The 12,800-nt window shown below is 38.3% G+C and overlaps 1 protein-coding gene across 2 annotated transcripts in view; it reads right to left on the bottom strand.

The window, feature by feature from the left end:
- Window positions 1–673: 673 nt before the first annotated feature.
- The window catches only part of nxf1a (nuclear RNA export factor 1a), a 34,809-nt gene continuing 22,682 nt past the window's right edge, over window positions 674–12,800 (bottom strand). For both annotated transcript variants that reach the window (XM_082177000.1, XM_082177001.1), the window contains 14 exons: window positions 12,673–12,761; window positions 11,859–11,966; window positions 11,585–11,694; window positions 9,929–9,965; window positions 9,513–9,581; window positions 9,373–9,428; window positions 9,162–9,266; window positions 4,250–4,308; window positions 4,042–4,157; window positions 3,913–3,955; window positions 3,763–3,835; window positions 3,344–3,526; window positions 1,416–1,476; window positions 674–1,016 (listed from right to left, as the gene is read on the bottom strand). In XM_082177000.1, the coding sequence (XP_082033126.1) occupies window positions 978–1,016; window positions 1,416–1,476; window positions 3,344–3,526; window positions 3,763–3,835; window positions 3,913–3,955; window positions 4,042–4,157; window positions 4,250–4,308; window positions 9,162–9,266; window positions 9,373–9,428; window positions 9,513–9,581; window positions 9,929–9,965; window positions 11,585–11,694; window positions 11,859–11,966; window positions 12,673–12,761 (1,148 nt within the window). In that variant the 3' untranslated portion in view covers window positions 674–977. The remainder of the gene's footprint in view (window positions 1,017–1,415; window positions 1,477–3,343; window positions 3,527–3,762; window positions 3,836–3,912; window positions 3,956–4,041; window positions 4,158–4,249; window positions 4,309–9,161; window positions 9,267–9,372; window positions 9,429–9,512; window positions 9,582–9,928; window positions 9,966–11,584; window positions 11,695–11,858; window positions 11,967–12,672; window positions 12,762–12,800) is intronic.

Genomic DNA, 12,800 nt, shown 5'->3' with positions numbered 1-12,800 from the left:
AGAGCGTTATGTAATAAACACTATGTAATAACGCAAGTATCGTTACAATATGTAATCACTGTACTATAACAGAATAGCACTTACACTACCATTAAAACATTTGGACACTCCTACTCATTCTGTATTATTACAATGCTCACATTTTATAGTGGGACTTTAACTATGAAAAAAATAATTATGTGATTTTGTGACCATAATGTTTTGTTAAACAAATCAAAACTTTTTAACAGTATTTAAGGAGTGCATCATGTTGCATAAAATGCGTAGATTAGTTGAAGATTTTCTTGAAGACTGGTCCTAATTTTTTTTAAGTCAGTTGCATTAAAAGTTAGATTGTTCTAATCCGAATCAGAAAAGTAAGACTGAAAACCTCTTGAGTAATTTTTTTGTACATCAAATTACGTCTTAAGATAGTCTTAACAGAGGCTACGTTTATGCAACTAGCCACTGTCAGATGTATGTAATGCACTTGTTGGCTGCTTTTCATTTATTTGCTCCAACATAAATTCAGTCACATGTTCCCAAACATATCTGGAATTTCTAAGGGCCAAATATTCCTCCTGTGTTATCTCATGATTGTAGAGTTATATTTAGCAATAATCAAAATGATCTTTCTTTAATATAGTGAAGACTTAATTAGGTATTGATGTTTTATTATCTTGGTGAGAATAGCCTGAATAAACAAACTTTATTTCTGCGAAAATTTAGCTCAACACCAACAAAAGCGCAGACATCACAATTAAAACAGAAATGTACTTTTTAAAAATTAATACAGAAACAGTGCTGTAGAACGTACAAACCTGATGTATCATCCTTTTTAAGGAAAAAATAAAATAAAATAAAATAATACAATTAATATAAAACAAGATTTTGTTTCATTTCAGTTTGACATCACACATTAAGTGCCCGTTAAACAACAAATAAAACTATGTACATACAAACAGGTATTCATATATATTCCTGTTTGTTTGTTGTTTTCATTTTATGAAAGCAGCTTCTGGGATCTTTCCTTGAGCCTAAAAGAGAATAAAATATTATGATGAATGACTAGTTTTTAAGTCTCAAATGGATGTGACGAGATTTCAATAGCACACGGTCCACCTCAAACTATATATCTGATCACTGTAAAATCAACATAAATTTACTGTAATGATTTACAACGTGTTCACAAATCACCTGATCTCAAAGAGGGAATTCAAATAACATTTTCAGCATGACTATTCAAAGATAGACATCAAGTTTAGAGATGGTTAATCAGCTTTTGGAACATTTTAAACTAAGTCAGGTTTTCAATAGTTAATGCATTTTAAAAAATGGTTTATTGACAGCACAGAACTGCTGAAATGAAACGAGGACATATTATACACCATTTACTAAAAACTGTAATTTCTGTTATCGGCCAAGCAGATTCATACCTTTAGTTCCGTGAAAATCTGAGCTGCTCGGCGAAAATCCCATGCGTTATCCTGCAGGCATCTAACAGCAATACACAAGGCTTACCAACAGAATCGGGATAATATTGACTAGAGCTGGGCGGTATGACCAAAATCTTATATTAGTAAGTCTTTTAAAGTAAATGCAACTTTACGAAGTAACAGTATAGTATAGAATAGTATTTTCACTGGAAATACAATAAAATTTTTTTTAAAAAGTATATCCTAAATAACCATGTGATAATGCCTATTTCTAAATGAAATATTTTTCAAATAGAAAGTACTTAATTTTTTGGGACTCTCACCTGTAAATAAATGTAAAGCAGTCCTACTAATAACTGCACAAATATGTGTACTGTAGTATAACTTACAGCCCAACATCCTTGGAAACAAATAAATATGATGCTATTTGCAAAAGCAGAGATTTTGATATCACCCAGCCCTACTATTTCACACATCATCCATAGAAACATCCATATTTAGTTCTAGAATCAAAGTGCCCCTATTATGCTATTTTAAAGGTTCCTAATTTTGTTCTGGAGGTCTCATTCAACAGGTTTACATGCATCTAAAGTAAAAAAAAATACAAAAACACTTCGATTTTTTCATAATACACATTGCAGCATCAGCTCTTTTCTCATTGAGTTTGAAACGGTTCGATAAAGGATTCGGTCTCTCTAAACCCCTCCTTTCCGAGAGCTTCCTCTGCTCTGATTGGTCAGATGGCCCAGTTTGTTGTGATTGGTCGACCACTTACAGGGCGTATCAGAAAACCAAACGCCCATTACCACATCTGAATTTCAGCTCCGGAGGCTTCCTCGGCGCATGATACACAGTGATACGAACAATAATGATGCATAAATTTCACCGCATCAATTCGAGAGATTCCTCATCCTTTAGAAGTGTATAAAAGTGGAAGTTGAACCAAACTCTTCCAGACCCCAGCTACAACTACAGTGTTTGAGGGTCGATATAGTGGTTGTTCACAGGCAGCAAAAGACGACCATAGGCTGGCATTATGCAAATTTGTTACAAACCTACATAGGTTTGTGCAGGAAGAAAGACTGACGACTCGTTTCAGGCAGTTCAGAATCGGTTCTTTCTTTTAGGAGGAAATACCTCCATTTATCATGCACTTTGATCTTTAAAACTTTGCAACCCTTTTACATTCACAAACAGCTATATTACACTTCAGCCCCTTTCACGCAGCGCGTTGATCCTGGGAAATTGCCGTAAAATTGCTAGAATGCCTTCTGTGTGAACGCAAACAGGTCCCGGGATTGATGCCGGGATCGATGCCGGGATAGGGACCTAGTAACATTGCTGGGATCAGTCCCGGAACGTGCCCTGTGTGAACAAAAGCCAGGACCAATGTCCTAAGGGGTATATTTGTTGCTTGTGTTCGTCATCAACAAAGAAAGAACGAAAAAAATGTGTGCAAGCTAGAATGAAGCAGAGACCAGGAGCTCCTTACTATCCGCGCTGAAGCTGAGATCGTTCGCCAGCTTTGTGGAACGGAACGGAAAAAAATGCTCGAGCTTGGTTTCTCGAGATCGAAAGCGCAGATCATTAGTAAACTTAAGACGCTGCGTAAAAACAAATTCACCAAGTGCACGACTACAATGGAAAGAGCCATAGCGGAAGATTAGACTTGTCTTTCTACAACACATCCTGACGTCACGTGTCTTTACGGGATCTTAACGGGATGTGTGTGATCCCGGAAAATCCGGACTCAGATTCCGGAAAATCACTGGCAGTGTGAATGAACCAAAATCAAACGATTCCGGGACACATTATCCGTGTATTTTCCGGAATCTCCAGGCTTTCGTGAAAGGCAATAAACTAAAAAGCATAATAGGGGCACTTTAAGACCTACAAGTTTAAGGGCATGATTTTTCCTCACTGCTCACTTTTGAGACCATTCCAGGTTCATTTTAGACTTCTGAGAGAAGGCGGAGAGCATTTCCTGCAGGGGTGCAGAGATGCTGGGCACTGGGCTACTCGAGAGGGTTGGGGCTGGTGCTGCAAACGCACAGCGGACCTCCTCAGTGGTGGCGTTCCTCACAAAGAGCTGGTCATTCACGATACACAGGCTGCAAGATGCAACAGATACCAATAAACATACATCAAATCAACTTTGTGTTACCAAGAGGATATTTGCTCAAGTGATTAACGGTGATTCTTTTAATTGGCTGTTGGACAGTCAACATTCAATCTGTTAAATTCACCCGACAGCTGGACAGTGTGTCCACAGGGAGAATCCAGTAAATTAAGATAACCACTAGTTTTTATCTAGTCACGGTTGTGATTTGCTGTTGGCTTTTCCTACCCAGAATTCCGAGCTGGAACTGTGATGAAGACCCTAGAGAACGCCCTGACAGAGTCTCTCGATTTGTCATCAACTGAAGAGAAGAAAATAAACATTTTGAGATGAACACACTGTCATTTTGACATGTAACTGTGTTCAAGCAAGACTCACCCTCTTTGAACACTCCACTCACTGTGAACACTAATAAAGTGCTCTACGGAAAAGACAGGAAAACAACAAGACGTCAAAAATTGTAAGTAGCTCCAGTGATAACAGTGTTAAAATCATTGAGGAACTTACTGTGTATGTGTTGACATCAACATTGATTAAATTAATGTCATGCTGGGTCTTTGGGAGCTCACTGAGGAAGGCGACCAGAGTCAGGCGAGTGCGTTTTAGCAAGCGAAACCGACCGGCTGTGAAGAAGAAGATGGCTGTACATGACAAATATATATTTAATTTAATATATATTAAAAACTCTAATTTGCTTGTTTCTCCTGAAACATACAGGGATCTTTGAGGTTCTTGATATTGCGGCTGTGTTTATGATAATCTTTCAACCTGCACCTGCAAAATTATAGGAAAAAGAAATGAGACCACAAATAAACTGTACAATTTTGCACATTTACAAACATTATTTTTCATTTAAACGTATTAAAAGTGTACAATGTGGATGCATCTAACAAAAGCCTGGGTCACATTTCACCCCCAAAATAAATAATGAAACAATATATATTAAAAACTATATATATTTTTATAATAGGCTACTTCAAAAAGTTGTGAAAACTCAAAGGTTGATGAATATTGCAGAGAATAGACCGGGCACACAATTGTTACTTATGTGTGGCTTGCTTGATGATAAAAAATAAAAAAAAAGAGTTATTAAGCTCAATACGCTGCGGAAAACAACTAATTGTGGTTCTTGCGCTGTCTGACACACTCCAGAAGTGCTCACACACAAAAAAAAACGCCTCTCGAACAGCATACAATACCGATTTCAACTTTATTTCGCGATTTATTGCACAAAAACAGTCAGATACACACAGTTATGTAAAAATGCCTGTCTTAGAGAGTATTCATGTTAACACAGTCAGTTATGTCTTAAGACTTAAGTAACGCAAACAGTTGGGAAAGAAATCGGTTGTGTGTCAATAGGATTCATGCATTGGGTCTTAATGTGACAGCAGCCTTATACAGTAAAACCTGTCAGAAAATCACTCACTGCTCTTGACTGAATAACTTTTGTAGCTTTAATATGAATCAATACATATTTAATTCATTCATTTTTTTTATGTATTTAAATATAATTTAAATGTATTTTACACTTAAAACATTATTGTATTGCATTAAACAAGTTATCGCATATCACATTTTTCTTCAATATAGTGCAGCCCCAAAAATAAACTACAACAATTTAGTTATAAAGTAACATATTAAATGTTTGTATGCATGTATGTACACTGCTCAAAAAAATTAAAGGAACACTTTGAAAACACACCATATCTCAATGGGGGAAAATATCATGCTGGATATCTATACTAATATGGACTGGGTAATGTGTTATGAACGAAAGGATGCCACATCGTTTGATGGAAATGAAAATAATCAACCTACAGAGGATTGAATTCAAAGACACCCCGGAAATCTAAGTGAAAAAATGATGCAGCAGGCTTGTCAATTTTGCTGAAATTTCATTGCAGCAACTCAAAATGGTACTCAGTAGTTTGTATGGCCCCCACGTGCTTGTATGCATGCCTGACAACGTCGGGACATGCTCCTACTGAGACGACGGATGGTGTCCTGGAGTATTTCCTCCCAGATCTGGACCAGCGCATCACTGAGCTCCTGGACAGTCTGAGGTGCAACCAGGTGATGTCAGATGGACCGAAACACAATGTCCCAGAGGTGTTCTATTGGATGTAGGTCAGGTGAGCGTGGTGGCCCTTCAATGGTATCATTCCTTCATCCTCCAGGAACTGCCTGCATGCTCTCGCCACATGAGGCCGGGCATTGTTGTGCACCAGGAGGAACCCAGGACCCACTGCACCAGCATAGGGTCTGACAATGGATCCAAGGATTTCATCCCGATACCTAATGGCAGTCAGGGAGCCATTGTCTAGCCTGCAGAGGTCTGTGCGTCCCTCCATGGATATGCCTCCCCAGACCATCACTGACCCACCACCAAACCGGTCATACTGAACGATGTTACAGGCAGCATAATATTCTCCACGGCTTCTCCAGACCCTTTCCTGTCTGTCACGTGCTCAGGGTGAACCTACTCTCATTTGTGAAAACCACAGGGCACCAGTGGCGGACCTGTTAATTCTGGTGTTCAATGGGAAATGCCAAACGAGCTCCCTGGTGCTGGGCAGTGAGCACAGGGCCCACTAGAGGCCGTCGGGCCCTCAGGCCACCCTCATGAAGTCTGTTTCTGATTGTTTGGTCAGAGACATTCACACCAGTGGCCTGCTGGAGGTCATTTTGTAGGGTTCTGGCAGTGCTCATCATGTTCCTCCTCGCACAAAGGAGCAGATTCCGGTCCTGCTGATGGGTTAAGGACCTCTTTCGGCCCTGTCCAGCACTCCTAGAGTAGCTGTCTGTCTTCCTGGAATCTCCTCCATGCTCTTGAGACTGTGCTGGGAGACACAGCAAACCTTCTGGCAATGGCACGTATTGATGAGCCATCCTGAAAGAGCTGGACTGCCTGCGCAAAATCTGTAGGGTCCAGGTATCGCCTCATGCTACCAGTAGTGACACTGACCCTAGCCAAATGCTAAACTGGTGAAAAACAGTCTGAAAAGATGAGTAGGGAAAAAATGTCAGTGGCCTCCACCTGTAAAACCATTCCTGTTTTGGGGGTTGTCTCACTGTTGCCCATCTAGTGCTCCTGCTGTTAATGTCATTAACACTAAAGCAGCTGAAACTGATTACCAACTCCCTCTGTTACTTAACTGACCAGATCAATATCCCAGGAGTTTAACTGACTTGATGCTATTCTCTGATTAAAAAGTGTTCCCTTTATTTTTTTGAGCAGTGTATATATGTATACATACATATATACATATATACATAATCATGCGATTAATCGCATGATTGTCATGAGTTAACTCGCGATTAATCGCATTTAATCACACATTTTTTTATTTGTTCTAAATGTACCTTAAATTAATACTTTTCAAGTTTGTAATACTCTAATCAACGTGGGCATGGATAAATATAGATGCTTTATGCAAATGTATGTTTATTATTGAAACCATAGTCAATATAGAGCATAAGGAGGAGACATGTTTCAAAGGTCATAGATGTTTTTCAAAGAACTTGTTCATGTCTATTAGACATGTAGAAAGAACAAAAAAATGCCAGGTTACTATTACTTCTCTTTCTTTGCACTGAGCAATTTACTAACACAAACATGTTTAGATTTTGCATGACAGGGCAGCTCTTCTGAAAATGCTAAATGTACATTTATTATTACATTGTAGTTTGTCTCTCTCTGTGCCCATTTTGATGAAGCTAAATTCTCAATAAAACTGTTTTCATTGGTATATTTTACTGTTTCTGTTGGTGACTGAAACGCGACCCATTAAGACATAACCAGCTCTCCCTTCCAAGATGTTAAGTTAATCTGCACAACAATTCTGATAAGCGAGCCGCCGTCTGGTGAAATCAAATTCACATAAGATAAAGACAATATCTGTGCTCTGATTTCGGCTATACTTGTAAAATTAGTGACTGAATTAAAGCGCTGCTCCTCCGCGTGAGACAGAGAGAGAGAGAGAGAGAGAGAGAGAGAGAGAGGTGCGCGCGTGCTGAGAGAGCAGTACCGGTAGATTCTCAGAAACTAAATAAGGTTTGGGCGCTTTGTTGAAGAAAAAAAAAAAAAAAAAAAAAAAAAAAAAAAAATCGCTAAAGGGGTCTGCAATGTCGCTAAGTTAGCAACACTGTGTATCTCCATTTCTCCAACTAGAGGTTGGGCCACGGGTCAAACAGAAAATACGCGATGCGTTAATCGCGCGTTAAAAAAATTAGTGCCGTTAATATGATTTTGCGTTAACTTTGACAGCCCTAATATATATATATATATATATTAGAGGTGGGCATAGATTAATTTTTTTAATCTAGATTAATTTTGAAATTAATCTAGATTAATCTAGATTAAAATGGCTCATTTGAATTCTGCCGAAGGCATTCAGAATATGTGTGCTACCCAAATAATGACTATAAAAGTAAGTCTTTGAGAACGGGTTTCTCAAGCCAGGTGGCGCATCTCCTGTTTCCAAAATGCATCACAAACTGCTTGAGAAAGCTGTTCTACTCATAGACTGTAAAAGGTTACTACTGTACCGTTACCGTCCACAGGCAACATTAGGTAGGCCTATGTTATTATCAACTACTATAGGCTATCAATTAGGGATGGGCGATATGGCCTAAAATCTATATTGTGATATACATTGCAGCCTCTTGCGATAACGATATACAGTATATTATAATAAAACCATTTCAGAACAGATTACACAGACCCATGCTAAACAACTGCTAAATGTATTTTTTTTAAAGGGTGTATGTAGTTTTGAGAACATATATTTTGCAAAACTGTAAGTATACAACATAATTTTGCAGATAAATAAAATGTAAGTACACTAGCTGCAGAGACTTAAGTAGGTCTAATGTTTATTATGGCTTGGAGTTTATGAAACCCCAAATTTAAAATTAGAATATTGTCTAACTGATGTCTTTTCAGTTAAAAAGAAACACAACAACGATTCTTAAAATCGAGATTATGTGCTACACCACTAAGATATATTGGAATGGGAATAATACGCGCGCGCTGGTATTCAGTGATATCATGTTTCGTTTTGAATTTGAGGTGGTCGAACGGATTAGTCGTATGTTAACTTACCGAACTGTTACCCCACACACTCTGTATATAGTTTGCTGCTGCTCGTCTGACGGCTTAAACCCGAACCAAGTCCAAATAATGGATGTTGCACCGATCTTTTTCACCAGCTTTCACTTTCAGCTGTGTTTACTTAAGATGACGACGAATATGCGTTGCAGCCGGGTTTACCTCGCGGCCGCGGGTAGATTGCGTCATCATAGCTTGTGTAGTATATAGAGCCATCTCCCAACCCAACTTGGAGAATAGATTAACGGCGATATTTTTTTTATCGCGCGATAAGAGTCTCGCGTTAACGCAGCATGTTAACGCCGATAACGGCCCACCACTAATATATATATATATATATATATATACACACACACACACACACTTTTAATGTAATTTATTTCTTTTCATTTTGAAATTAATATGAACCTGTTTATGTTAGATTTTGTGATACACCTGATAAATGGCATATTAAAGACAGCCTAAAGCTAATCTCGACGAGTAGTGTTTTAAGGACAGAGAGCTCACACTGTACCTGGAGGGATTACTTATGGGTGGCAGACTGAGAGAGAAGCAGGCACCATCATGATACGCCTCCAGCAGCCGCTGTCTATCCCCAGAGTCATAGACAGAGAAATAACTTCCACAAAACAAACACAAACACACATCACTGCTGATAAAAGCATGCTTATAGTGGAAAACATTAAGAGGCACCTCTGGTAAAACATTTGCACACATGCACTTACTGTTGCAGAAAACGCTGAATGAGACCCTGGATTTCATTGGAGACAAAGCAGCTGCCCTGAATTAGTTTTACAGACACATCCAGTCAAAAACTTCATTGACATGCTTCAGGTCAATATAACAGTGCAGACTTCTAGGCTACCTTGCAAGGAGGGAGGTGTGTGCGTGCTTCCACGTCAAAGCAGATCGGAAGTGGAAGCACATGACCGTCCTATGGAAATAACAACATTACAAAGAAAACTGCATGTTTTATTCACATCATGCAACTGTTAGTGACCACATTTTGATGATATCAATTTGAACATTGTTTTTTCTTTGTAAAAATGTGAACTGATGAATCATGCACATTTTTGATTTACGTTTGCTTTATTCCAGTCAGGAGAGTGTCTGATGACACTTAATCGGTGTGTGTTCTTTTGGAAGCCAGTCTGGAATCAGGCATCCTGTCCTTGACCAATCAATGATTGACTGACTTAATATCTGACAAACACTAATAACTGAACTGTACATTCAGTCCTGTTAGTTCAAAACATTATTGACAAATCAAAAAAAGCTCACCAGTCTGTGAAGCCTGGGAAATCGCTCCCGAACAGCACTGTCACGGGAGACAAGAGGAAAACAGTGATGCACCTCATTATTACAGCAGACACACCAAAATCACATGTGCATTCTCAAGTAATTTCTCCTAATTTATTCTTTATGCAAATACAATGATTGATTGCTGAAATGTGTTTTGATCAAGAGACTAACGAAATGAAATATTTAGAAACAATATTGCGCCAAGATCAGCACCGAAAAAATTGTTTTAACCCTATTTTCAACACTCTCTGGATGGATTGGTTCAGTATTTAGAGTTTTAAACCCAAATTTCACTTATCTGTTGCTTTCAGCCAACTAGACCCCAACGTGTTAAAAAACACACCATTATTGAAAGTATTTTTACTTTAACAGACAGACAAGTTCTCAAATGACTTTGTAAATGAAAGCCATGCAAGTGCAGGGAAGAAATGACAAACAAGACAATGACACAATCAAACGACCAAAACAAACTTGTCGATTTGTGACGGATGCTGTGTCACGGTTTTGTTGATGTGGTTTTTATTAACGCTGACTTTGGATGAGTGCATTTCAGAAGCAATGATGGCTGCTGACTTGATTTTTGATCAGCTTTGGCACTGATGCTTGTGCCCTGATATCCATCAAAAAGCATCCCATAGAGAAATAGCCAACGAACTCCAGAAAGCTTCATTTAGCCCTGAGAATGAAGTTAGTTGGGAGAGAAACCGTAATAAAGTGAATGGGGAGTCAGCCTTTACACTTGTTCTGACTGCCAAATATCAGCCAATTAATTGGCCTGATATATCAGTTTATCACTAATTAGTTTGATCCTCAATGGAGTCCCATAACCTGACCAGGGCAAGTATAATATTAACAGTTATTTATTCTTTTTAGTTCAGTTAGTTTTGCGGAGTAAAAAAAAAAAAAAAAGAAAAAGGAAAATGAAAAGGAAACCAGATAAAAATGGTTTTCACACCATTGTTCTGTTTTTGCAAACAATTAAAACTCTCTCTATATGTCTATACAGTTTTATTTGTTTGCAAATACAGAACAATAGTGTTTATATGCACACACTTTATTAGTGTACCAGCCAATCACATGGCAGCAGCTCAATGCATTTAGGCATGTAGACATGGTCATCATAGTCATAAACGTTTACTGCACATTGTTATTCTTCTAGTTATTTCCCTATAGCAGCTAATGAATCCGAAGTCTCGCACATTCACAGAAAATAGCTTACTGCCATGTTGAAAAATTAGGTGGATCATCATGGATGTCATTCAGATATAAAATAATAAATGTAATATTTAAAAAAATATATAATATATGCGAGTAATAATTTACTCTGATAACTTTTTTGGAGCTTGGCATAAAAAAATAAATAATATTTTTAAAATTCCCATGGTGTTTTAAGATTTTATTAATTAACATGACATTTCCAGGTCTATAAATGACACTTTTAAAATTAGACATTCAAGTTTTTCAAGGCTGGATATCCAAAGAAAAACCTGTGAAGGAATTCCTCTCGATAGTTACGTAACCAACAGGTCTGCTGTTATGTCTCATAAGGAACCGAGATTTAGTATTTCTGTCAGCTAATCATATCAACCTTGACCTTTAACCTCACAGTGTGTGTCCCAGCTCACTGGCACTGACCTGATGTATGAGGTCTGATCTTTGAAGTGATCACACAGAGGGTTCCTGTCCAGCCACAGCTCCACCAGCCTGAACCCCTTCACCACATCCAGCTCTTGCTCGGACTTCAGCTACAGACAGACAGAGAATGAGGTCAAACAGACACTGAAAGTAAATTCTGTGTAGCTTGCAGTTGAGTAAATTGAAGCTGAAGTTTTAAGTGGGCTGATAATATAACAAACGTATCTCACTATCGATGTAAATAGAAGAGCGTAATAGCAAGAGCGTCTCTCACCTCGTTATGAGACAGGTTCAGTGACTGCAGGTTGGGGGTTTTGTTCACCAGTTCTGCTATGTCATCCAACTTAGACAGCTTGTTGTTGCTCAGGTTCAAGCACAACATCTGTGAAGGATCAAAGAGCGATTGGGACAGAAATAAAATGTTCCTTCAAACTCTAAACGTTTGTTTACATGAAAGCAGGGTTTCCCAAATTGGGTTCCTGAACATGATGAATGATGGGATACGTTTAACTTTAAATACAGCTCTGAAGCGGTATGTTTTGAGCATTATTCCGACCTGGGACATTCTTGTGCACTTACTTCCTGTCACATGTAGGCCAAGACCACAAGTGTTGTTATTGGACAGGCCCTACTATCATGCATGTGCTAATAAGCTCTGACCCCATATCACTCTGACACCTGACAAATGTTTCCCGGAATAAGTGTCTGAGCGTGACGTACCCACAGCTGTTTATCCTAGAAATATAACCGCATAGTTCAACGTTTCCACCAGCTGGATGTTTTGATTTCCTATTTTTGTCTAGACACTATGGCTGAGCTTGGCTTGATTAGATATAGTTGCTATATTTATACTTCACGGTGGTTAAATGAAGGAAACAGGTTATGATGCAATGAACACCAGGCCTTTGACACACTTCTCTAAACATCATGGTGAATGTAAAGGATATTAAAGCTACTCTGTCACCAACATTACCCAGTTGAATGCACTTTAAAAGAGAATAATCAGTGGTATTTGCTAAGGCATCAGTATTACTTTTGCTTATATTTCTGGTTAATAATTTGAACAAACCCCAAACACCAAGTCTTACCTCTGGGATATTCTCCTGTATGATTTTGATCACAGCTTTCATGCAGTTTTTTCGGTTTAAGATGATCTCAATATTATGAGAAACCAAGTCTGGTGAAAAAAAGAAAAGTAAAGATCTAATTTCTCATT

This window comes from Leuciscus leuciscus (genome assembly GCF_965113295.1).
Source record: "Leuciscus leuciscus genome assembly, chromosome: 8".
Classification (NCBI taxonomy): Eukaryota; Metazoa; Chordata; class Actinopteri; order Cypriniformes; family Leuciscidae; genus Leuciscus; species Leuciscus leuciscus.
This window is presented reverse-complemented; position numbering and strand designations above follow the sequence as displayed.